At 43.1% G+C, this 24,906-nt stretch overlaps 1 protein-coding gene across 5 annotated transcripts; it reads right to left on the bottom strand.

The window, feature by feature from the left end:
* Positions 1–87: 87 nt before the first annotated feature.
* Positions 88–24,906, bottom strand: Msantd3 (Myb/SANT DNA binding domain containing 3). 5 transcript variants are annotated; one of them, XM_042698244.1, is made up of 6 exons: positions 18,283–18,404; positions 18,079–18,145; positions 17,713–17,755; positions 15,770–15,836; positions 11,752–12,202; positions 88–1,217 (listed from the first exon to the last, which is right to left on the bottom strand). In XM_042698244.1, exons 5-6 carry the CDS (start codon positions 12,167–12,169, stop codon positions 808–810), a joined length of 828 nt encoding a protein of 275 aa, XP_042554178.1. In that variant the 5' UTR covers positions 12,170–12,202; positions 15,770–15,836; positions 17,713–17,755; positions 18,079–18,145; positions 18,283–18,404; the 3' UTR covers positions 88–807. The 5 variants fall into 5 exon arrangements, with proteins under 5 accessions (XP_042554178.1, XP_042554195.1, XP_042554186.1 ...); XM_042698261.1 differs by lacking the exons at positions 18,079–18,145; positions 18,283–18,404 and adding an exon at positions 24,715–24,732; XM_042698252.1 differs by having other exon boundaries at positions 18,079–18,404.

The following is a 24,906-nucleotide window of genomic DNA, read 5'->3' as shown; positions in this document are numbered from 1 at the left end:
GTAAGAATTAGGCAGAAGGACTGAGGGTCGGCCAAATCAGGAGCTCAGTTGGGAAAGTGGCACCTTTTAAAAAACACATACACAGTGTGACTATAAAATTACAAGACTTTTCTTTAATAAAACAAATGTAACAGAAAGTAGAAATCTAAATGAACATTAAACCCTCAAAGTTATTACAGTCTTAGTTCCAACGAAACTACCATGGTTGGAGACCTTACTTGGAATTCCTCTTTGGGGGAAAAGGCCTTAAAAAGGCAGTTTTATAAGCTACTTTAGAAAATATCTTTCCAGAAAATCCACATTCTAGAGGATGGCCCTGATGAAGAGACGTAACAAGGGGTCACAGCTCTCTCGGAGATTCCCCAAAGGCCTCCAGCAAGTTTTGAGAGCCTCGGAGATTCCCCAAAGGCCTCCAGCAAGTTTTGAGAGCAATCAATGGAAAATGACTACTTAGAAAGAAAAAACAAAATCAGCCACACTCCTTTATAGTCACACTTGCATTTGATTAAAAAAAAAAAACAAAAAACCCTACAACACACTCGCACATGGTTCTTACATGAATTTTAACATTACATTCAGAATTATAGCACTCATAGTGATAATTTTCAGAAGACTCTAACAGCTTCTTTACCCTTTGAGGGGTACATAGGGTGCGGCTGTTCTACCTGAATGTATTCTTAAATAAGTGACTACTACCACTCTAAGTTTCCTAGTTGTAGCTCCGTTACAAGTTACTGACCGGAAGTTCATCTTCCAGACTTTCATTTCCAACACAGATTAATTACAAGGGAGTCACTCCCAAAAGTCTTAGGGTGAATTGGGAAAGGGCCGGTTAAATGAAGAAACAGGCCATTCCTTGGTAAAAGTTTGTAGCTTTCTTTCCCAATACATCTTCTTTTTATTGAGAACTTCCATTTTTATCCTGTGCTCCTCCTCTGCCATCTCACACTCCCGCTCTATCTGTTGGATTTTGGCCACATGCACCTCATTCATTTGTATCAGCTGCAGTTGTAAGATGGACATTTGTTGATGGTGTTCTTCCTCATGCATCTTTTTTAAAGCACCTTCCTGAGAGGCTTTGCTCCTGTAGTTTTTATTGGCTGTTATTCTGACAGCTGAACACGAGGGTTCAGGTTGAGAGGTCCCCTCACATACTGGAAAATGTATGAACTCTTTCTCATCATCGCACAGTTCTCTATTTGAAACAGCAAATGATTCTGAAAAACAGTAGCAGAAAAAAATATGTTCAAGGATTTTACAGGCAGTGAAAAGAAGTCAATCCTATTTCAAACCATAGGGCCCCTCATTGTAGGATGGATCTCAAATAATGTCGGTATTAATTAGCCAGTACCCTGGCCACCCCTTACTTAAACAACAACAACAAAAACCCCACAAACTCAAAAGCAACGGTCCCTTAAGAAATCATGATTAAGTATTTTATTATGCCATTTCTACAACGGAAAACTATGAGAACTATGATCAGAGAACTCATGTGCTTGAAGAGTCGGAGACCTTGCGAAATTGGTACAAATTTTAAGACTCTGAGGAGGAGACCACAGTATGAGGCCAACCCGTGGATCTCCAGATGAAGTCCTCAGACTGATCACCTTGCCAGTTCCTTACTCAGACGGGGACACTTCTGGCCAGTCTCTCCAGAAGCATTGTGCTGACTGTTGTTCACAGGTGTTACTCCTGATAGACGTAAGTGGTCCTTCTTGCAAGTGAGTCTGCATTCCTGGACTTCACTCTCTCCCATGACTCTTCAGCCACCTGTATGTGGGGGGTAACTCCCAGCACAGGTGGGGTCAATTGTTCAGATCCCAAGGACATCCGTTACTATTCCCCTAATTTCATCTCTCCCTGGCATTTTGTCAAACTTTGAAATTTCTTTCCTCCACAGGCTTCTGAGCCATCAATTTCTCCTAAGGATTTCCTGTCTGACGGATCCTCTTAAAGGTCTGGGAATCTTGCTCGGCCCACTTATTCTATTTTCCTACTCTGGAGGTTTCCATCTCTGACCTATGTCTCACAGTCTCAGTCTGATCTTCTTTTTTTGTTTTCACTTTAGTCTTCAAAATACCCTTTAGTCTTACCAAACACGGCTCATTCTTTAAAAAGATGCACATATTTTGGTAATCCTATGTCTCATTATCTCCTCAGCTTAAAGTTGGACTAGTCATTTGTCATCCCTCACTTCAGTCTCCATTTTCAACCTTCCCACTAACTCCTACATATTCAGGACCACTGCTGCTTGCTTTATTGCTTGTTCTCTATTACAGCACTCAACACATGTTAGTATTATTTGGGCATTTCTTAGTCATGGGTACAAATTACTTTTCTTAATACATGAGGATGGCTAGTAATACTGGATAAATCCTTGACTACAAAGGGTAAAAAGCATATAGATACAAAAGGATTCCACTTTTGTTACATGTCATGTTGGCATTGGCATTTTTACAGGGCTATGACATTAGTGTCAAATAGAGAATTTCAATAAGGAAAGCACTAACTACTAACCCATGGAGTCTTCTAGCTGTGACTCCAAGGCTTTCTTGAGACCCTTTCTATTTCAGATAATGAGAATCTTCTCCTCAGAGAAAAGTAATATCAATTTATTAGCCAAGTTGATTACATTATTATGTCCACTCCATTATTCTGGAAGATGGGATGCTGGGAATGTTAATGACTACTAGGGGAAACCTAATTTGTAATACTCTGTTACTAAAAGGAAATGGCTACTGTTTAGATCACTTCACTCCAAGGGGTAAGGTAACAACCATAACTAGTTCCTAATTAAGATCAAAGAAAAGGTTTAAATTTTCTTTTTGCTTTTGGAAGAGAAGGTTTATACCAAAAGAACAAAACTTCTGTATTATCTAGAGACAATGAAAATGTGTCCCTAGTACTCCCTACCAACTCTTAACAGCTCAGGCCTCAATCCAATGTTCGTCCTTCATGTTCTTACTGTCCCCTGGGCCCACCTCTGGCAGAGCACTTATTAAAAATCAGGTGGTTTAAATACGTCCTCCTTTTAGTCTTTGAATTCTCTGGAGACAAAGACCGCCCGTTACTCACTCTTATGAAGAATTCAGCAGAAAGCCTGGTACAGTGCTGGGTGATAGGAAATGAGAGTGGGGTCAACTGATTCCAGGGGTTCCCACCCCTGTCCATCTGGCACAATTATGGAGAGGACAGTGCTCTCTGATGGGTGAGCAAGGCAGAGAACAAAGGCAATGGGAAAGGGTTTCTACCGGGAACAGATGTGCCCTTGGATGGGAGCATCCACCACCGAGAGCATTACCTCACTCGTTTCCTTTCTAGTCTTACATCTGAAATGTTTTATCTGAAGCATGGACACATTAGATGCATTCTGATCCCTCTAACCTCTACTCTCAATGTGCTTTGATTTCATTCTAGGGTACACTTCTGGATACTCCTCGGGGTCTTTAAAGTCCATCCCTTAACAAGGCTGCTGTGTTACCAATTTCTAAAAGTTTGCTTTTATCTCAAATTCTAGGCTTGGCTGGGAAGGTGGCTCAGTGGTAGAGTGCTTTAGGGACATGGCAATGATGATGATGACGGCAACCATCTTTTTTCTGAGCAGCAAACCAGGTACTAGTACTTTACAACCTTTCCCTGTCTAGACCTTATAACAACTGTCTAAAGAGGTATTATTATAGAAAACATATAATATCCAAGGCTCTTTGGCTAGTTAAAAGAACCAGGATTTCAAACAAGGTCACTAGGATACCAAAATCCAAGCTTAACCAATCCAACTTAGCCTCTCATACCTGCTTAACTGATCCCATTGTATCCACAACAAAACTGTCTATTACGAAAAATATCAGTGTATATTCAGACTTTTTTTTTGTTGTCAGTCATGGGTCTTGAACTCTGGGCCTGGACGCTGTCCCTCAGCTCTTCAGCTTAAGGCGAGTGCTCTACCACTTGAGCCACAGTGCCACTTTCAGTTTTCTGGTGGCTAATTGGAGAGTCTCACGGACTTTTCTGCCTGGGTTGGCTTTGGACTGCAATCCTCAGATCTCAGCCTCCTGAGTAGCTAAGATTACAGGCATGTGCCACTGGCGCCCGGCATATTCAGACTTTTGATCTCTACATTTCTTTTCAAACCTGAGAACACTAAGATAGTATCTATGTCTGGGAACAAAGAAATAATTACTTTAAAAATTATTCCTTTTTAAATGTGTGTTAACATACTCATTTTAAAGAAAAAAAAATATCCTGCCCTCTTTTTTTTTTTTTGGTCAGTCATGGGGTTTGAACTCTGGGCCTGGGCACTGTCCCTCAGCTCTTCAGCTCAAGGCTAGTGCTCTACCACTTAAGCCATAGCACCACTTCCAGGTTTGTTTTTTTTCTGATGGTTTATAAGAGATAAGAGTCTCACGGACTTTGCTGCCTGGCTAGCTTTGAACCCTGATTCTCAGATCTCAGCCTCCTGAGTATCTAGGATTAAGGCATGAGCGCCCAGCACCCTACCCTCTTAAAAGACTGGCAATGAAGCTGGGAAGGTGGCTCAGTGGTAGAGTGCTTGCCTTGCATGCATGAGGCCCTGGGTTCGATTCCTCAGTACCACATAAGCAGAAAAAGCTGGAAGTGGTGCTGTGGCTCAAGTGGTAGAGCACTAGCCTTGAGCTGAAGAGCTGAGGGCCAGCGCTCAGGCCCAGAGTTCAGGTCCCATGACTGACAAAAAAAAAAAAAGTCTGGCAGAAGACAGGACTTAAAACTAGGAGGCTGGTAGAGTACCTAATTAATGTTCAAACAAATACTATCCCCCATGAATAGAAGCTAGGGCTCAGATAGGCAGATTATTCCCTTGGCTGGAATAGGACTAGGAACCTGCTGCAAACACACACCACATAATCTCTCTCACAAGTAAAACAAAGCCACTCCAAGGAGAAAGCAACTCAATTTTATACAAAAGAATAGAAGGCTTTCTTGGGACTGAGAACACAGCCCAGAGGGACTTCTTTCTCTTGCATGATTGGAGTAAATTTAGTATCAGCAGGAAAAGGATGGGTAGGAAACTGTGTGCAGGCCAATCTCTAGTCGTTCTCAATAGAACACAGAAAGGGCAAATGGAAAAATAAGAAAGTGGTGGATACATACCATGGTAGACAGCTCTTAAAACTATGGCTCTGAAAAAAGCAAAACAAGAGATATCTGCAGCACAATCTGTGTAAGTTAAAAACAAACGAACAAAAACAAGCCAGGTGCCGGTGGCTCACACTTGTAATTCTAGCTACTCAGGAGGCTGAGATCTGAGGATCAATGTTCAAAGCCAGCCCAGGCAAGAAAGTCTGTGAGACTCTATCTCCAATAAACCACCAGAAAACTGGAAGTGGTGCTGTGGCTCAGCTGGTAGAGTGCTAGCCTGGAGCTGAAGAGCTGAGGGACTGCGCAGGGCGCAGGCCCAGAATTCAAGACCCACGACCGGAAAAAAAAAAAAAAGGATATAAAACACACACTGTAAGAATACTGGATCACATTAGACTGTTTGGGTACAAGAGCATGAAAGTGGGAACTGGGAATTAAAAGGGAATGCACACCTGGGTGCTGGTGGCTCATACCTATAATCCTAGCTACTTGGGGTTGAGATCTGAGGATCATGGTTCAAAGCCAACCCCAGCAGGAAAGTCCCTGAGACTCTTTTTTTTTTTTTTGCTAGTCGTGGGGCCTGACCTCTGGGCCTGGGCACTGTCTCTCAGCTCTTCAGCTCAAGGCTAGCGCCCTACCACTTGAGCCACAGCACCGCTTCCGGCTTTTTCTGCTTATGTAGTGCTGAGGAATCGAACCCAGGGCTTCATGCATGCAAGGCAAGCACTCTACCACTGAGCCACCTTCCCAGCCTTCCCTGAGCCAACTTCCCAGCCCTCCCTGAGACTCTTATCTCCAATTAACCACCAGAAAACCGCAAGTGGTAGTGTGGCTCAAGTGGTAGACCGCTCACCTTGAGCTGAAGAGCGCAGAGACAGTGCTCAGGCCCAGAGTTCAAGCTCCACGACAGACCAAAAAAGAAAAGGGAATGCACACCTAACTAACATACAAAAGGGGCTTTTCATAGACTAATGATGCAGATGGGCCATAACTAGAGATATATTTCTCTGGACTGGAGTTCCTACCCCAAATGAATAAGAATGGATTACATAATGATAATAATGGCTTTGTATATGTATGTATGTATGCATGTGTGAGTGTGTGCGTGTAGGTCATGGGGCTTGAACTCAGGGCCTAGGTGTTGTCTGTTAGTTTTTTCTGTTCAAAATGCTGGTGCTTTTTCTGCCCCAACTGGCTTCAAACTGTAATCCACAGATCTTAGCCAGCTGAGTAGCTAGGATTACAGGTGTGAGCCAACAATGCCTGGTAATTTTGGAATTTTTTTCTTTTTTCTTTTTGTCAGTCGTGGGGCTTGAACTCTGTGCCTGGGCACTGTCCCTCAGCTCTTCAGCTCAAGGCAAGTGCTCTACCACTTGAGCTACAGCGCCACTTCCGGTTTTCTGGTTGTTTATTGGAGATAGGAGTCTCACAGTCTCTCCTGCCCAGGCTGGCTTTGAACTGCGATCTTCAGATCTCAGCCTCCTGAGTAGCTAGGATTACAGGCGTGAGCCACCAGCGCCCGGCTAATTTTGGAATTTTATTTTATTTTATTTATTTATTTATTTTTAATTTTATTTTATTTTATTTGAGAACATACTGTACGGAGGGGTTACGATTACATGGGCAGGATAATGCATACATTTTGGAATTTTAAAAGCAATATTTACATGATTCAATCTAGTAGAGAAATAATCATATAAAAGATAAAAAAAATCCTGAGACATTAAGTGTTCCTCAAAAGCCTAGCTTCCTTAAATGCATTTGGCCTATCATTCTCCCCTCACAGTTACGCCTTGGCAAATTGTGATAGCTTCCTTAGTTTAATTTCCACATCAGTTCCACCAAAATAATGAAAAATAAATGTCAAAGTCAATCAGTCAGAGAACGTGTAGGGTGTAAACTGGTTTAATATATTTGTGGGGTGAATACTATATTTTCTTTTCAATATGTTCCCAAATATTTTTCTTAAACTTTAGTAAGACTCCTGTGCTCAAATACAACTGCACTTTTTTTTTCTTGGAGGTGGGGGGTGGGTGGGGTGCCTGTCCTGGAGCTTGAACTCAGAGCCAAGGCACTGTCCTTGAGCTTTGTTGCTCAAAGCTAGCATTCTACCACCTAAGACACAGCTCCACTTTCAACTTTTTCTTTCGTTTTCTTTCTTTCTTTCTTTTTTCCTTCCTCCCTTTCTTTTCTTTCTTTCTTTTTTTTTTGTTTTTTGGTGCTCAACTGGAGATAAATGTCTCATGAATGCCCTTGCCTGGCTTGCTTCCAACCACAATCCTCAGATCTCAGCTTCCTGAGTAACTAGGATTACAGGTATGAGACACCTTACAACTATACATTTTGAGAAAGGCACTGCCAAAGTTTAGGAGATCCAGTAGATGGTGACCAAGATGACAGTGATACCATCTCACACCAAAATGTAGTTGGAGGGAAGCCTCTAGTGAAATACTACTAGACTTTGTTCCAGCTTAACTTTTTTTCTTATTCCAGTCCTAGAGTTTAAACTCAGGGCTTGGGCGCTGTCTCTGAGTCACAGCTCCACTTCTGGCTTTTCTTAGTAGTTTTTGTTGGAGGCAAGAATCTTGGAGACTTTCCTGACCAAGCTAGTTTCAAACCATAATCCTCAGATCTCAGCCTTCTGAGTAGCTAAGATTACAGGTATGAGCCACTGGTATCGGCCCAGCTTAAATTTATAAAACTCCATCAAATCTTTGGGATCTAGTTCTCTCAACAGGCACCCTGGAAGGTGTCAGAACAATAGTGTTGAATGAAAATTGATTATAAGCTACCTAAGTGCCACATTAGAAAGAAAATAAGGTCTGGGTGCTGGTGGCTCATTCCTGCAATTCTAGTTAATTAGGAGATTGAGATCTGAGAATAGCTGTTTAAAGTGAGCCCAGGCAGGAAAATCTGTGAGACTCTTTATCTCCAATTAACTACCAGAAAACCAGAAATGGCACTGTGGCTCAAAGTCGTAGAGCATTACTCTTGAGCAAAAAGCTCAGAGATAAGAGCCCAGGCCCTGAGTATAAGCCCCATAACAAAGAGAGAGAAAGAGAGAGAAATAACACCAATTTTAATCTACTATACCTAAACTATTATCATTTTTTTGTGTAAGCAATGTAGAAAGTAGAAATGAAATATTTTACTTTTTTTTTTTTTTCGGTCATGGGGCTTGAACTCTGGGCCTGGGCGCTGTCCCTCAGCTCTTCAGCTCAAGGCGAGCACTCTACCGCTTGAGCCACAGTGCCACTTCCGGTTTTCTAGTGGTTTATTGGAGATAAGAGTCTCATAGACTTTCCTGCACGAGCTGGCTTTGAACCGTGATCCTCAGATCTCAGCCTCCTGAGTAGCTAGGATCACAGGCGTGAGCCTGGCATATTTTACATTCTTGTTTGTGGTATCAAATCTTCAAAATGTGGTATGTACATTTTTAGTTCGTCTTAATTTGGTCTGCCCACATTTCAAGTGCTTATTACCCTCATGTGGCTTGTGGCTGCCGTACTAGACAACACAACATTAAAGAGACAAAAGTAAAACAAATATAGACACAAAGTCCATGTGTCTGAATACACACAAGATAATGAGGGCCATAAATGCCCCGCCTGCACCTGTTTTCTTTTTGTAAGTAAATGGAAATACCTAGTGAGTAAAACAACCTAAAAGTTTTTTTTTTCTTTGTTGCAGGTTCTGGGGCTTGAACTAAAGGCATGGGCCCTGAGATTTTTTGCTCAAGGCTAGTACTCTACCACTTGAGTCACAGATCTACTTCCCCCCTCAAAGCTTTTTTATTGTAGGGAGTGTTACAACACCTTAACTACTAATATTAACTGATTACTCTGAGCATATATTCCCAAATGAGCAAGTACTAGAGTTCCCCGCTCTCCAGGTGTGACAGAAAAACACAAGCAGCAGTATCCAGTGGTACTTAATAAGCACCAGCAAGCCAGTAATCCTAGCTACTCAGGAGGCTGAGATCTGAGGATCACAGTTCAAAGCCAGCCCGGGCAGGAAAGTCTGTGAGACTCATCTCCAATAAACTACTAGAAAACCGGAAGTGGCACTGTGGCTTAAGCAGTAGAGCGTTCGCCTTGAGCTGAAAAGCTAAGGGACAGCACCCAGGCCCAGAGTTCAAGCCCACAACCGACCAAAAAAAAAAAAAAAAGCACCAGTGAAAAGGGAGGTCTCCCATGTCACCTATGCACAGACATCCAGTTTAAAATACATCCCTTTTGCAAGTAAGTCCTTAGTAAATGTCACTACAGGAAGGTCAGCAAAAATCCCTATTTATTCCCTTCTTGAAATGTATGTACTGTTTATAAGTGAATTACATCATTTCTTTCAAAAAAAAAAAAAACGAGGGAGATGAACTTTCTAGATTCTACCTCAGCTTTTGAATATGTGGAAATAAGATTGCCACCTAAGAATAACCCTTGGAAGTCAACACAGGGTAACCCAGGATTCAAGTGAGCAAAATGAGCTACATGCAGTTCATGTCAGCCTTGCCCTCAGCAAACAGCCATGTGAAAAGAGCTCTGCTCAGCCAGTCCTTTCCTCCCTCTGCACCAGTCCCTATACTGCCACCTGGAGACTGAATGGCTCAGAGGCTAGCAAGATGGAGCAGAATTACTTGGTTGAAGCTATAAGCCTCTCCAAAGCAAGAACACTGTCATTTAGCAGTGGGGCCCAAGGCTACTGCCAGAAGTTAACCTGGCTTGGGAACCCAAGAATTAAAACCCAGACATAAAAAGCTTCCAGAGTAGGAACTAATGCCTAAGTTTTAGGACACTAACCACATTGGCTACTCAACTGGGTTCCTGGACTTAACTTCAGTCAAATGACCAGCAAGGAAACTTTTGATACTAATTGAGCTCTCCAGGAATTTAAAAAAAGGTGCTAATGAAAAGCATACAGTTGGATCACTTGGTAATTATCTTTCTCACTCTACAGAAATAACATTCTTGGTTCCAGACAGTTTCTTGTGACTTAATTAACAGAAGCCAATCCCTCAGAGCTCAATCTACTCTGGGGATAAGTAAATTTCCCATCCTAAAAATAAAGAACCAGATTTTCCTAGACATGTGCTTGCGGGGCCCTCAGAACAACAGACAAGCAATCATGAAGGCTAGCTGTCCAGCAACCTTCCTCTACTCAAGGAGTCCTTTCCCTACTGCAATGAACATTTACTGACCACTTCCTATCTTAAAAAAGTAGGAATTATTAGAAATTTATTGCTGTGCATTTCTACCCTTCCCTTCTCTGGAGACATTTTAATACCGCTTTAATGCCTATCTTTTGAAGCTACAACAAGCTATCCCTGTGCTTTGATGACATGGTAGTCTTCTTCTTCCATGGGATTGTGTGACATATTTAGCTCCCTTCAATGGACATATAAAAAAAAAAAAATTTTCTGGAAGTGGCGCTGTAGCTCAAGTGGTAGAGCGCTCGCCTTGAGCTGAAGAGCTGAGGGACAGCACCCAGGCCCAGAGTTCAAGCCCCACGGTCGACCAAAAACAAAAAAACAAAAACAAGAAAATTTTCTCTAGAATTCCTCTAAATCACTACAATACCACAAAACAAACTTTAGATCACAATTATTGGTATGAGTAGAGATACTGGCTTTTAATCTTGGTGAATACTAACTAGGTGTTTTTGCTAATTGGGTTAGGTAAGGTTTGAACTCAGAGCTGCTTGAGCCATGCAATCAATCAGTGTTCTGCTATATTCGTTTCTGAGTTTGAACTCAGGAACTTGAGTTTGCCCAGCTTATTTGCCTTACCACTTGGTGCTCTACCATCTGAGCCACACTAACAGCCTGCCCTTTTGTAGTTATTTTTGGAGAAGGAATCTCATGGATTTATCTGCCTAGGCTGGCTTTGAACCTTGATCCTATGGATCTCAGCCTCCCGATTAGCTAGGCATGAATCACTATGCCAGACTGTACCTTTTTGATTTTAAATTTGAAATAGTTTACTCTTTTAATGTGGACTTGGAGTGACTGAATACTATGCTTTGCACATAAGCAGTCTTCAAAAGAATTTTAAAATGAAAAGACCAAGTGAATGAATATAAATCCTCATCAACTTCTCTTTAATGTATTTCAAATTAGGTTGAGGTAAGCAACTGAAGTACCTCATTAATAACCATCCAATTAATACAGTCTCTTAATATAATCCCTACAAACAGTAATAGTCTCTACAAAGTCAAGTTTCCTAGGCTCATACCTGCAATCCTAGCTAAGGAGGTTGAGATATGAGGATCATGGTTAGAAGGCAGCCCAGGTACGAAAATCTGGGAGACTCATCTCCAATTACAACCAACTACCAAAGAAAGCCAGCAGTGGAGCGATCAAGTGGTAGAGTGCTAACCTTGAGCAGAAAAGCTCAGGGACAGTGCCCAGGCCCTGAGTTCAAGCCCCAGGATAGGGCACCAAAAATAAATAAAAGGAAGAAAAGGGAAGAAAAAGAAAGGAAGGAAGGAAGGGGGAGGGAGGGAGGGGAGCAGGCAGGGAAGGATGGGAGGAAATAAAAAGGGAAACAAAATCAAGTTTTATGTTAAAGTTTCTTTTTTTCCCTCTAAATGAAAGATTTTTAAAAACTAAAATAGTATGCAAATCATCACCAGGAGCAGTACCTTGGGCTGGGGCATCAGGGTGGTACTCCGGCTCCTCCTCAGGAGGGCTCTGTAGGAAGTAGAGTTGCTCAGGCAGCATGGTGCTGATCTTCTCCTTCCCCAGGACGTGGCTGCTGAGCAGTGGGCTCACACTCCGCTTCACTTTCTCTCTCCTTTCATGAGCCATAATTTTTTTGGTCCTAGCCTTGATGTTCTCCCAGCACTTCTTTAGCTGTTTGAAATCCCGCAGGGAAACGCTTGGCTGGGAGTTGTATTCATGGGCAAGCGCCTGCCAGGTACGTTGTTTGAGGGCAATAGTTCGGGCATCGCTTTTCTTACACTCCAGCACATATTTGTACTTTTCTACTAAAGCAAGCAAGATGCTCTTTTCCAACTCCGAGAAGTATTTGGCAGGCTTTATAATTTCGTTGTTTTGCATTTTCCACTATATTTCTCTGGGTAGTTAGCTATCCTGAAAAAGGAAGTTTGAGACAAGAATTACCAACTCTAGCAAGAAAAATGTCACACATCACTTAAGCATAAGCCTTAACTGGGCAGGTTCCTTGTTTCAGAGAAGATGAGTACAGCTGTGTGCCCCTGGTGGTTCACTCCTATAATCCTAACTACTTAGGAGGCTGATTTTGGAAGATTTAAGAAGCAAAGCTAGCTTGGGAGGAAAGTCCATGAGACTCTTATCTACAATTAACTACCAAAAAGAAGCAGAGGTATGGCTCAGGTGGTAGAATACCAGACTTGAAAGAAAAAGCTAAAGGACAGCACCAAGGTGCTGAGTTCAAGCCCCAGGAGTGTCACAAGAGGAGAAGGAAGAAGAGGAAGTGGAGGAAGGGGGATAGGTGGGAGGGGGTGAGGGGAGATGAGTAGGGAGAGGAAGAGGAAGAGGAGGGGGAGGAAGAGTTAGAAGAAAAACAACAACAACAACATTCTTTTCCATAATGTTGAATTCTGACATTCACAACTTTACTAGTAGTCTTGATCATATTGTGAATATCTGGTACATAACAGCTACCTGCAACTCTATTTTCCTGATTTATTTTTCTGCTAAGTGTTAGGGAACTGGCTATTCCTTTACATCTAGATTTTGAACCAAATAGCTCTCTCGAGTTTTTGTCACAGATGAAGACAAGAGAAGCCACTGTATAATCAAACAGAACAGATGAGGCAAATAGTACCAAGATTTCAGAATCACGAGGAAATTACTCCAAAAGATCTGACATTTCCATCATTATAGGTGTGACTTAGGTCATGTTCCTGGAGCAACCTCAGATTTATCTTTACAAGGAGATGTGGAACTTTGATTCCCCAGATCTAAGGGCCACTTTTAAGAGTATACAACCTTATATAAACAATTTCAATCATTTCAGAAATAAAGAAGCCTGTGGAGAGACTCTGTCCACTGTCCTCATTCACAACTGAAGGAATGGAAAACCCGAAACATAAAGTAGATTGCCCGAGATCACAAAGATAACAACATAGAAAGTCTAACTCCTGTTTATTCCAGAAATCTGGTATTGCTATTGATCATCTAGAACTGTCCCTTAGGCTCTTGAGCTTTGAGTGGTTCCAAACTATTCAATAATGACTCTTTATGTCTGCCTTGTCATCCTTACAGTGCTGAGTGAGCACATTTCGCACCCAGGTGCTTAGTAAAGTCAAGGCCAAGAAGTATAGGTTTCACATGAGAGTGACAAAATCTAACTAGGCTCTCCCACAACACACTACCTCATCCCCAGAATGAAGGTTAGAATGAGGTACTACTGTGGTCAGGATCTCCTCCTACCAGGCACCACTCATATTCACATGGGGAACACTGAGTGCTGGAGACAGAGATTTATTAAACATGCATCAAAAGCAGTTCAGACCCTAAGCACTAGTTAACAAGAAGGCATTTATCTTCAGGCAAGGTATCCCTGCATTCCTAGCTTTCCACGTTGGTGCTTTGATCATATTTCTTTTTTTTTTTTGCCAGTTCTGGGGCTTGAACTCAAAGCCTGGGCACTGTCTCTGAGCTTCTTTTGCTCAAGGCTAGCACTCTACCACTTGAGCCACAGCACCCCTTCCAGCTTTTTCTGTGGTACTGAGGAATTGAACCCAGGGCTTCATGCATGCAAGGCAAGCACTCTCCCACTGTGACACATTCCCAGCCCTGATTACATTTCACTAAGGTCTCTATATGATATACGATCAGGCCACCTTCTTGTCCAAATACCCAACATAAGTTTTCTGTGTTCATCAATACTTCTATTCCTTCTAAAAAATGGAATGTTCTCCAACTTAAATCGATTAGCCCTTGTTCTGTATAATCTCTCTTCTGAATGATCTCCAGTCCATTTTACTGTAAGTTTTATAATGAAATCAGTGGGTGCGTGGAATGCTCTTCAACTACATAGCACCCTGAACAGATTATTACCTAATTCCCCCACCCCCAACTCCTTGGCCGGATGAGCTACCATTATGCCCACTTTCCCCATGCCCCCCACTCTTTAAGAATCACTGATCTATGGGGCTGGGAAGGTGGCTTAGTGGTAGAGTGCTTGCCTTGCATGCATGAGGCCCTGGGTTCAATTCCTTAGCACCACATAAGCAGAAAAAGCCAGAAATGGTGCTGTGGTAGAGCGCTTGCCTTGAGCTGAAGAGCTGAGGGACAGCGCCCAGGCCCAGAGTTCAAGCCGTACGACTGACCAAAAAAAAAAAAAAAATCACTGATCCTAGCTGGGTACCAGTGGCTCACACCTGTAATCCTAGCTGCTCTGGAAGCTAAAATCTGAACAACAAAGTCTGTAAGACTCTTATATCCAATTAACTACACACACACCAAAAAAGCTGGAAGTGGAGCTGTTGCTCAAGTGGTAGAGCACTAGCCTTGAGCAAAAAACAGCTTAGGGATAGCAATCAAGCCTTGAGTTCAAACTCTATGATTACAGTAGCACCGAAAGAAAAAGGAAAACAAAAAATAAAAGTTAAACAACAAACAACACTGATTTAAGGACAGCTCTCATTCACAAACAAAAAGGGGTTGATCCTACTTTTGTTTATAAATAGCATTACATATAATGCTATTTTACACATATTCTATGTATATATACTTTTACACACACACACTGAGCTTCTCGTACTTAAGGCTAGTGCTCTACCATTTGAGCCACAGTGCCACTTCCAGCTTTTTCTGAGTAGGTTTTGGAGTTGAGTCCCATGGACTTTTCTGCCTGGGCTGCCTTTGAACTACTTTCCTCAGATCTCAGCCTCCTGAGTAGCTAGGATTACAGGCATAAACCACCAGCACCTGGCTCTAAATCTTTTTCTATCTTATTTCTTTAAAAGATATTCCTAGAAAATGGATAGCTGCCACAAAAGATGAAACATTCCAGAGTTCTGAGACATCAGCACCTTATCCTTGTAAAATGCTGTACCAATTTACATTCCTACTAGCAGCTGCTACTACGTTACATTGCTACTAACATGCCTGCTTCCCTTCTTCATTTACTCTTGCTGTTAATACACTAAAAAAAATTCTTCAGCAACTGTAGAGATAAAAAAAAAAGTCATTTCATCATTTAACAACATATGAATTCCAGATCTCAGGCAAATAAACCACACTCTGACATAGGATTCTTGGAAGTGAAATAACACAAAATTCATGCCACACAATTTAATACTTCTTCATATGCATGGTACTGCCACATGCTGCTAGGTGGTGGTGGACTTCAGGGGAGTCTAAAGAATTTTTCCCTAAAAGTGGCCAGTTGAGCAATGACAAAAGCAGATAACCGCACTTCTCATGGGTTAGGCACTATACCAGATGCTTTATGTGCACTATATTATTTAATCTTCCCAAAAATAGCCCTTAAGAGCACTGTTTGTAACACTCAAGATATTTCTGTTAAGGAAATTTTTAAGTGCCAGAAGAAATTATACAACTGCTTTCAAAAGCAAATACTTGGAATTACCAACACCTGGGGACCATTAATAGCCTATTAACCAAACTGTTATTTAATCACTAGTTAAGTAAATCCAGACTTACCAATTTACTTTGCTTAATTTTGTAGAACAGCAGGCCTCCCTGGGCCATGTGGTTGTGTTCTGCAGAGCTGTAAAGGGATTCTAGTATAAAACAATATACTCCAAAGACTTCTTATGGATTCTTAGCTAAGTAGTTTATTTCTACTAACGAATTATTCCCATTTCCTAGACAAGAAAACTGAGGTTTAGGAATTTACCTTGGTAATACAGATAATTAGTGGCAAAGACCCCAGGTTTCAAACCCAGTTCTGACTGCCAAGCCCTTGCTCTTCTACTCGGCTTGTTCTTTTATTTAGATGGAATGACAGCCTCTACTAAGCAATCCGCAATCCAGATGTCAGTTGGTAAAGGTCCAAGGGTAGAACAAATTAAGGGAGCTGTCCCTGCCCACCTCTATCCATTCTATCCACCTCTATCTGCCCCTCTGTCCATTCTCCTTGCTTCCATTACCGCCAGTCTCTCTCAACCAAAGACCCTGTCCTCACACACCTCCCTCAGATATCTCATTTATTATAATCGGAGTTCTAAAACAAATTGCTGAGGTGGATCTGGAAAAAAAATAAAAAGCATGGTATGACTGGAAAGTAACTGTAAAGAGCATATAGGGCTATTTTTTTTTTCCTTCCAGTCCTGGGGTTTGAACTTAAGTCCTGGCCACTCTCCCTGAGCACTTTTGCTAAAGGCTAGCACTCTTACTTGAGCCAGTTTCACTTCTAGCTTTTTGTGGTAATTGAAAAGTCTCACCAACTTTCCTACCCAGACTGGCTTTGAGCTGCAATCCTCCAATCTTAGACTCCTGAGTAGCTAGGATCTGTAATACTATCATAAGCCACCAGTGCCCAGTGATACAGTGCTTTAAAGTGGTCCACACTCCAGGAAGATGCTGGAATACTGCAAACGCACCTTACAGTCCTTAGTACATAAACACTTCCACGGACATGTCCCTAGGAAAGTGTCTCACTGGAAACTCTGAGGCTAGAAAGCATATTCTAGCCTAAAGCTAAAAAACGTCCTTAATTGGTTACAGATGACAACAAGATGCATCAGCTTTTATTACAGATGGACTGGCCTTCCCTACCTTCTACTCTGCTAAAGTAGTGATCCCCTTTTGTGCCTCCTACTCTAATAGAAAACATACTGCGTATTCCAATCATGGTTGTGGTCCAACAAGCAGCCCAGTAACCTCATAAAAGTGGCCCTCAATAAGCATTTAATAAATGTATATATCTTTATGCTGGTGTAAAACTGCCTACCATGCGCAGAGTATCATACACAACAGAACAGTACACTAACAGCTGCATTAAAGTACAAATGATCAAAAAAAAATAGCAAAAGCCAAAAGCAATAAAAGTTCCCCTTGTATGTGGCAAAGACCCACAGACAGATCTAAATAAAAGCACAATTCTAATATCATTTTAAAAAATAGAAAATGAGGAAGTGGCGCTGTAGCTCAAGTGGTAGAGCGCTCGCCTTGAGCTGAAGAGCTGAGGGACAACGCCCAGGCCCAGAGTTCAAGCCCCACGACCACAAAAAAAAAAAAAAAAAAAATAGAAAATGATTAGGATAATTCCCCAAGATCACTAACATTAACTAAACTACCAGAAGAGTGTAATGGGTATATTTAATATACACCTTAAAGCAAAATATCCCTGGGCTATTTGTGTGCTCATAAAATTCAAATACTGAAGCAAAAAAATTGAAGCCCTGAGCTCTAACGTGACTATATTTGGGGACTGGATATTTGAGGAATTAAGGCCAAATGAAGTCTTATACAAGTATGAGGCCTTCCTTGGCCCAACAGAATTATTGGTGGGAGTTGTGGAAGAAAAGACATCATAAAATTCACTCTCTGCCTTCCTCTTACCTTCTGAAGAAACCACGTGATTACTCACTAAGCTGGCAACCACCCACAAACCAGGTCAGAGGCCTAAGAAAGAAACTTACCTTGTTACACCACTTTGATCTTGGACTTCTCAGCCTTTGAAAACTAGGAGACACAAATTCCTGTTGTTTTAGCTACTCAATCCATGATATGGTGCTATGGCAGCTGGAGAAGACTAATCTACCAATTAATAATGTTTAAGTCTGCTAAGGGTGGAACTAAGTGGTAAAAGTTTCAGCAAAGGCTAGAGAAACTGGACAAAGACTTTGTACCTAGTGCCTTTGAAATTAATGCTAAGAAGCAGCATCATAATGAAAGCACTGTAGCACTGTAATCTTGGACAGAGGTCAGGACAGTAATGAACTGGGGCTCCTTAAAGTTCTCTGGATGAAGAAAAACTAGATTGGCATCCTGACGTCAATACTCACTTATAGCTGTATATTTTGGGCGAGTCAGTAAATGCCCCCAATCTCTCTTTTCTCTGGCATAACAGTCCTACAATGTGAGTAAAAAAACAAGCAGACCAGCGCTTCAATGAACTGCAGTTCTTCCTTGACATCTTACCAATATCAAACTGCTTCCAAAAGTAGAATCATAGACTATATACAATGTAGATCCAAATATATACTTACTGGGTTTTTACTTCACATTCTGACAACTCAACAGGTATGGAATGCACTCCTTCCCAAGTCTGAGCAAGCTCTACACGGTATGGGGGGATACAAAGACAAGCATGATAGCCTAGAAAGAGTCACCACAGGAATCAACTGCCAACTGAGGTGAGAGGCCTGCTGGAATGGACACCATGACAGAGGACCACGTACTTTAGGCGTTCAGGGGAAGGAAAAGGTAGATCTGTCTTCTTTGTCAACAAGAGGACATACGCGCAGGATCTTTAAGAATGCATACGGCATGAACAGACAGCTAAAGAAGATGGTGCAGGTATACAATGGGCAAGAAAAACAATCTGCACTCTGAGGGAGACAATGTTCATTGAAAGGCAGAAGTACATATCAAGGACCGTTTCAAAGGAAGAAATGAGGATGTTCATTACACACTTGGGTAAGGGAGTAGAAAACAAAAGTAACAAGATGCATGAGGGCAGGCAGAGAACCTACCCTAGGCAAGTGTCAGAGAAAAGGTGTTCCCCAAGGTGGAAAGCTCACAATTCCACAAAGATGTAACACGGTGCTTGCTACTGTAGGACAATCAGCCTGGAGCCAAGGAAGTGTGCTAAACAGTGACTGAGACATGGCCTGGGAAACTGCCCCAAAATAGGAACTCCTAGAACAGGAACCTTAATTCCTGCTAGGATAGGATTAGCATTAGATGACAGTAGTATCACAAAATAGGAGACTCAGACCTGAGGTATACAGATACAGCAGAGGATCCAAAGGAAATGTGGCACACACTCCCCTCACGGAGGCCTGCCAAAAGACAAAAATTGTAACCTATGTTATCACCTCCTCTATCTCCTGACTCATATCTCAAAAAATAATTTACCTTTGACGCAGTCTGAATTCCAACATATTAAAACTTTAAACAAAGACCTCAGTCTTCGTTTAAACTAGAGATTAGAGAAAAACAGAGGCTTCTCAAAAGGCCTTGTAATAGAAGAGTTGCAAGTGGAAGACTGGTGGTTTGTTTTCAAGAACCCCTATCTTCCTTTCTGGAAAACTCTCATTAAGACTCCCTTTTTTCCAAGGTACCATCAAGACTTTCCCAACATTTCATCTGATAAGGCTTGGATCTTGACTGTCCCTCATGAATAAGGGGTTTGGTCCCCAGTGCGGTATTAGTGGGAGAAGGTAGAACTAGGAGCATGAACTTGGAGAGGAAAGGGAGACTCTAGCCCTTTCCTTTTCTCTTCTTTCACTTTCCTGACCATGGGCTCTGCCACAGGCTCCTGCCATGATATGCTTCCTTGCCATAGGCTCAAAGCAATAGGACCAAAGTGCTCATCAACTGAAAACTCTGAAACTGTGAGCCTGACAACCCTTTTCTTTCTATAGCTGATTATCTAGGGTATACTAATAAAAGGCTAACATAGCATCTGAAAACCGCTCTTAACTCTGTCACCCATTTTCTGACATTAAGCAAGTCCTCTTTTCCTCTCTGACAATTCCTCATCTATAAATCCCAGCTACAGTGGATGCTCTTTAAAATTCCTTCTAGTGCTGGCAGCCCATATTAGTAGTACTGTTAGTGGTTTTTTTCTGCAATTTAACTTCCACCATTCACTCCCCAAAAGACACACATTTTCTTATTACATCTGAAGCAAATGAGTCTAATGGCTGAACAAAGAGAAGACTCCAATGGAATCAAATGGTCCCGTTTAGGGCTTGAACTCTTACTTTACAGCTTACAGTTAGTGCTTTACTACTTGAGCCTCACTCCACTTCTAGGTTTGTTTGGTGTTTTTCGGTCGGTTGTGGGGCTTGAACTCAGAGCCCAGGTGCTGTCCCTGAGCTCCTTTGCTTAAGACCAGCACTGTACCATAAGGCCCATAGTCAGGTTTAACTTTGTAGGTTAAGCAATGCTGAAAACAAAACAAAACAAAAAAGTGGCAAAGGCAGGTAATACTATCTGTGTTCCAGAGCTCCTTGAGGACAGCTGTATACAGTAGGCACCTCATAATTACTTGTGAAATACATGGTGAAACCCACATGCTTTGTGTGTGTGTATGTGTCAGTCCAGGGGGCTTCATCTCAGGACCTGGGCACTATCTATCCCAGGATTTCTTTTGCTCACCCTCTACCAACCACTTGAGCCTGAAACTATCCAGACCTAGCTGGCTTTGAACAGCAATCCTCAGACCTCAGCCACCTGAGTAGCTAGGATTAGAGGCGTGATCCATGAACCACAGGCACATGCTTGTCATTTGCAATTTGAACACCTTATGGCTAAATGCACTACCATCTAAAATGTCTTCTTTTTTTTTTCTAAGAATTTATAGCAGGGTGCTGATGGCTCACACCTGTAATCCTAGCTACTCAGGAGGCTGAGATATGAGAACAGATGATCCAAGGATTGAGGTTCAAAACTACCCCAGTCAGGGCAGTCTATTAGAGTCTCATTCTTAATTAACCACCAAAAACCACAAAGTGGTTTTTGTAGTAGAGCACTACTAACCTTGAGCATAAAAGCTCAGGAACAGTGACCCAATCTAGAGTTCAAGTCCCAGGAGGGAGAAGGGCGGAGGTGGCTGGAACACACTTCATCAGAAATATCATTTTCAGACTTCTTGTAAATTATGGTCCAAAAGGAAGTTGAGATTCCTTCCTTTTTTCCTTTCTTTCAGGTTAGCCTTAAACTCCTGACCCTCCTGCCTCAGCTTCCCAAGTACTAAGATGACATGCCTGACCGAGATGCCTAGTTTCCAAGATCTTTGCAACAGCTATGATGCCTTCATGATTTCATTTTGTTCTCACACACTCAGACCTAGCTACCGGGAGTGGTCATTCCCTTTCTGTGGCTCCACCTTATTTTTTGCTCTCAGATGGCTCTGCAGTCTTAAACTTAGTGCTAAACTTGCTTTCCCTATTGTGTTCCTTCCCCTTCCCTACCAACTCCAAGGGACCAAGTAATTTCAAAGTGTTGATTTTTACCATCTGTGTCTGTGAGCAGAACCAGCCGTGTGCTTCGGGCAGAGGCCCTCCTCCTCCTTGACCTCTTCTGTCCTCCCACCCTCTAGTCCCCTTTTAAACAAGATGATGGTTCTTAAAGGTCCTGATTCCTTTCTTCACTTCCCCCTTCACAGCTCCCTTCTAAACCATTCCCTGCCCAGGCTTCCCTGAAATGCCTTTAGAATCATTAAAGCATCACAGAAAACAAGTCCGAAATGCAGAAGGTCCCTTCTGTGGGTGTTCTCATTCCAGCCTGCTTCCCATCTTCCTTAGAACATGCTCCTACACCCCGCTGCCTTCTGTTCTGACCACAAGCTCTTTTCTAGGCCAGGGTTGGGGAGAAATTACTTCTTACTGCATCACTATAAGATTCTCAGTACTGAGATCTATCCTTGAGACTTGGAGCTCCCCTTTGTGTGTAACTTTTGCCCACAGTTAAATGCTTAGATGTTCATTTAAACAAAATAGGGGTGTCAGGAGAACCTCTCTCCCTAGTCCCATATTCTCCCCTAACCATCAAACACACTGTTTAATGTTATGGTTATCTACCAACCACCTCTGACTTGGCTTTTCCCTCTGGGCATTTCAGAAATCTCCAAGTCTCCAAAGCTTAATTAAAACCCCTAATTATTCCCTTACCAAATCTCCTAATGTCTGATTTCAGCCACATCACTGTAGCTTTTCAAAACAGAAACCTGTGTACTCTTCAACATGAGCAACTAGTTAACAGACCTAGCCTACATTTTTCTTCCATGTCTACTGCCTTCTCTCCCATTTTCACTGCCCACGTGTAAGGTCAGTCCTGAATCTCTAAAATCGGCTCACAAACTTCCATCCCATCTTCCACACAACCACAGGAGACATCTTCCTAAAACACAGAAATCATGCCACAGCCCTGCTGTATCCCCTAACATCTATCCCACACATAAGTGATTGACAAGTCCAACCTCCTCACACAGCACACTGATCTAATCCTGATTATAGAACTGCTCCATCTCTCCCACTCGTACCTAACCACAACAAATTCATCTTGCCTTTGCATCTGGTGTGTCCTGATGCTTCTGGGTGCCCAGGGCTCCCCCCCTGTGGGATGGACCCCAAGGTCCATCAGGGGTCTGTTTCCATCTTGTAAGACCCAGATCCTGAGTAATTTTCTGAAGCCTTCCTCAGTGAGGCTGTTGTTTATTTCTAACAGCTTCCTTCTAGAATGAGTTGGAAGCAGCTTACAACTTACACATGATACACCTAGATTTTTTTTTTTTGAAGAGAGAATATTGAGGCAGACAAGCCAGAATAAAAAGATGAAGGCTAGGAGGAGGTAATGAAGCATTTAGAAGCTTTATCACAGGCTTCATACTTGTCCCATTGAGGAGTACTGGTCATTCTTCTCTGAGCCCATTGCCAATCCTAGATGCAGGCTTGGTACCACTCCCGCCCATTATTTTATCTATCTATCTATCTATTTACAAGTTTCTCTTTGTGGTCATCTTCCCTTCTCTGGTCTGGGAATCTCTTAAGGGAATACATAATTTCTGACTCATCGCTGCATCCCAATATGTAGATGTGACTCAGCACACAACCCATGCCCAGCAGATATTTGTTGAATGAATGTTCCCACAGATAGGGAAAAAAAAGTACAATTATTGAGCTCCTTGCTATGCATTTGGGGAGAAAAAAAGGAAAATCACAAAGTTAAGAAATGGCAGAGCAATGGATTCGAACCTCAAACTATGTCTATTTTCTCTCCATAGCAATCGCTCTTTCCACTGTATCTTCTCTGATGTACTCAAATATTCTCTCCTGGGCTGAATGCAAAACCAAACATCATGCTCACAATACGGGCCAGCTTGAGTCCCCGGGCCTCCATTACACTTGAGTGAGATATTGGGAGAGGTCAGGCCCTCAAAAGTAAGGTCTGCAAGGTGCTCAGGCAGACTGTGTGCTGAAGTGGTCAGCGCCTCTGCCCGCCTGCGGCCTGACCTCCTGGGCCTTCACTGCTTTCCTCTTCCTTCTTCAGAGCTTTTCAATTCTCCTCATTCCAAACAGAAACACTGCGCCCCCCAACACACTCTACTGAATCCTATTGCTTCTCCAACCAAATAAACAACCTCCCCCACACAACAACTAAACCTTTTAGGTGTCTTATCAACTTGGGGGGGGGGGTGAGCGACCCCTCCCACTCCTGAAACACAATGCAAGAATTGCAAGCATCCTGAGAAGGGACAATGACACTTCAGGAGGCCTAGTTCCGGGGGCCTGCATTCCATCTGAACACTTTTGTCCTGGTCAGGGAGTAAGAAGGGACAACCAATGATCTCACTTCCGGCACCCCTCCCTCCTGCCTTGCTCTCTAAGGGAAGGAGGCTGCCCGGAGGAGGGGACTAGAAGAGCCCCCCCCCCCCCCACACACACATACACCTCCTTCAACATCTTGGATCTTCCAGCTAGCTCTCTGAGCCCTTTCTCTCCAGTCCCAAACTCTTACTGCCATCCTCAAATCTAACTCAGGAACTATGGTTTTTGAATTCACATTCGACAATTTTCCGAATAACACCTCGAAGGCCTAAGCTGACATACTGAAATGTAGACACAACCCAAGGCCCTATATTATTCAACTTCCAGTTTTAAAGGTATGAAAAAATAAAAAAAAAAATATATATATATCAGTATTCTCATGACCATTCTAAGTACTGCAAGAGCTGTGTACTCTTAAACATTACCACCCCGAGGAAACCTTCATTCTCCAGAATCTCGGTATAGGGAAACCAAATTCTTTCACTGTTTCCCACTCCTAAATAAACGTTATTTGCCATACAATGTACAGTTGTTCCCTCATAGTGCCAGTATGATAATTAATACTAATTCATGCCAACTGTTTAGGAACTCAGGCCTGGTACATTTAAAAGAGAAAGAAAGAAAAGAAGTGCTGAAAATGCAGCCAGGTCACATAAACACTTCATCTTATTCGCAGTAGTTCCAGGGGGTAGATGTTCACATCACATCCCAGGCCCCCCTCCCCATTACAGAAACAGGGGCCCACAGGCCCGAAGTGGAGGAGCGTTCCCCAAGGTCAGCGATGCGGAGCTGAGATGCTCAGCTTTCACCCCACGATCCTCCAAGGGGAGGACCCCTCCCATTACACCCCCGGACCCTGCCCGGCGCGGGGGGGGGGTGGGGTGGGGGGGTGTCTTAATGGAGACAAGTAAGCAAAAGCGCTAAGCACAGCGCATGGCATGGGGGGGGGGGAACCCAAGAATGGAAGACTACCTGGGTTCTTCTCAAGCGACTTCCCCACACGCACTGCAACCCCCCGACCCGAGGGGTCCTAGCCACCCCCTTCCTCAGCCCCCCCACCCCACCCCGCAGCCTAGGCGCATCTGGAAACCTCCCCGGCCCCGCGCCCCGGGGCTTTGTACGCAGCAGGCCGGCCCCACTCACCGCGTCCCGCGCCAGGCCTGCAGAGCTGGGGTCGCGGCGGCCGGGCCCGGAAGCCCGCCAGGCCGCCCCCGCCCCCCTCCGCCCCCTCCCCCGGCCCTCCCCTCCCCACCTCCGTCCCCTCCCCCGGCCCTGCGAGCGCCCGGCCCCCTCCTACCTGCGGCGGCGGCGGCGGCGCGCGCGGCCGCGGGACCC

The sequence above is a fragment of the Dipodomys spectabilis genome, unplaced genomic scaffold (assembly GCF_019054845.1).
Source record: "Dipodomys spectabilis isolate Male_0828 unplaced genomic scaffold, ASM1905484v1 ptg000006l, whole genome shotgun sequence".
Classification (NCBI taxonomy): domain Eukaryota; kingdom Metazoa; phylum Chordata; class Mammalia; order Rodentia; family Heteromyidae; genus Dipodomys; species Dipodomys spectabilis.
The sequence above is the reverse complement of the archived record's forward strand: the minus strand, read 5'-3'. Positions and strand labels throughout refer to the sequence as shown.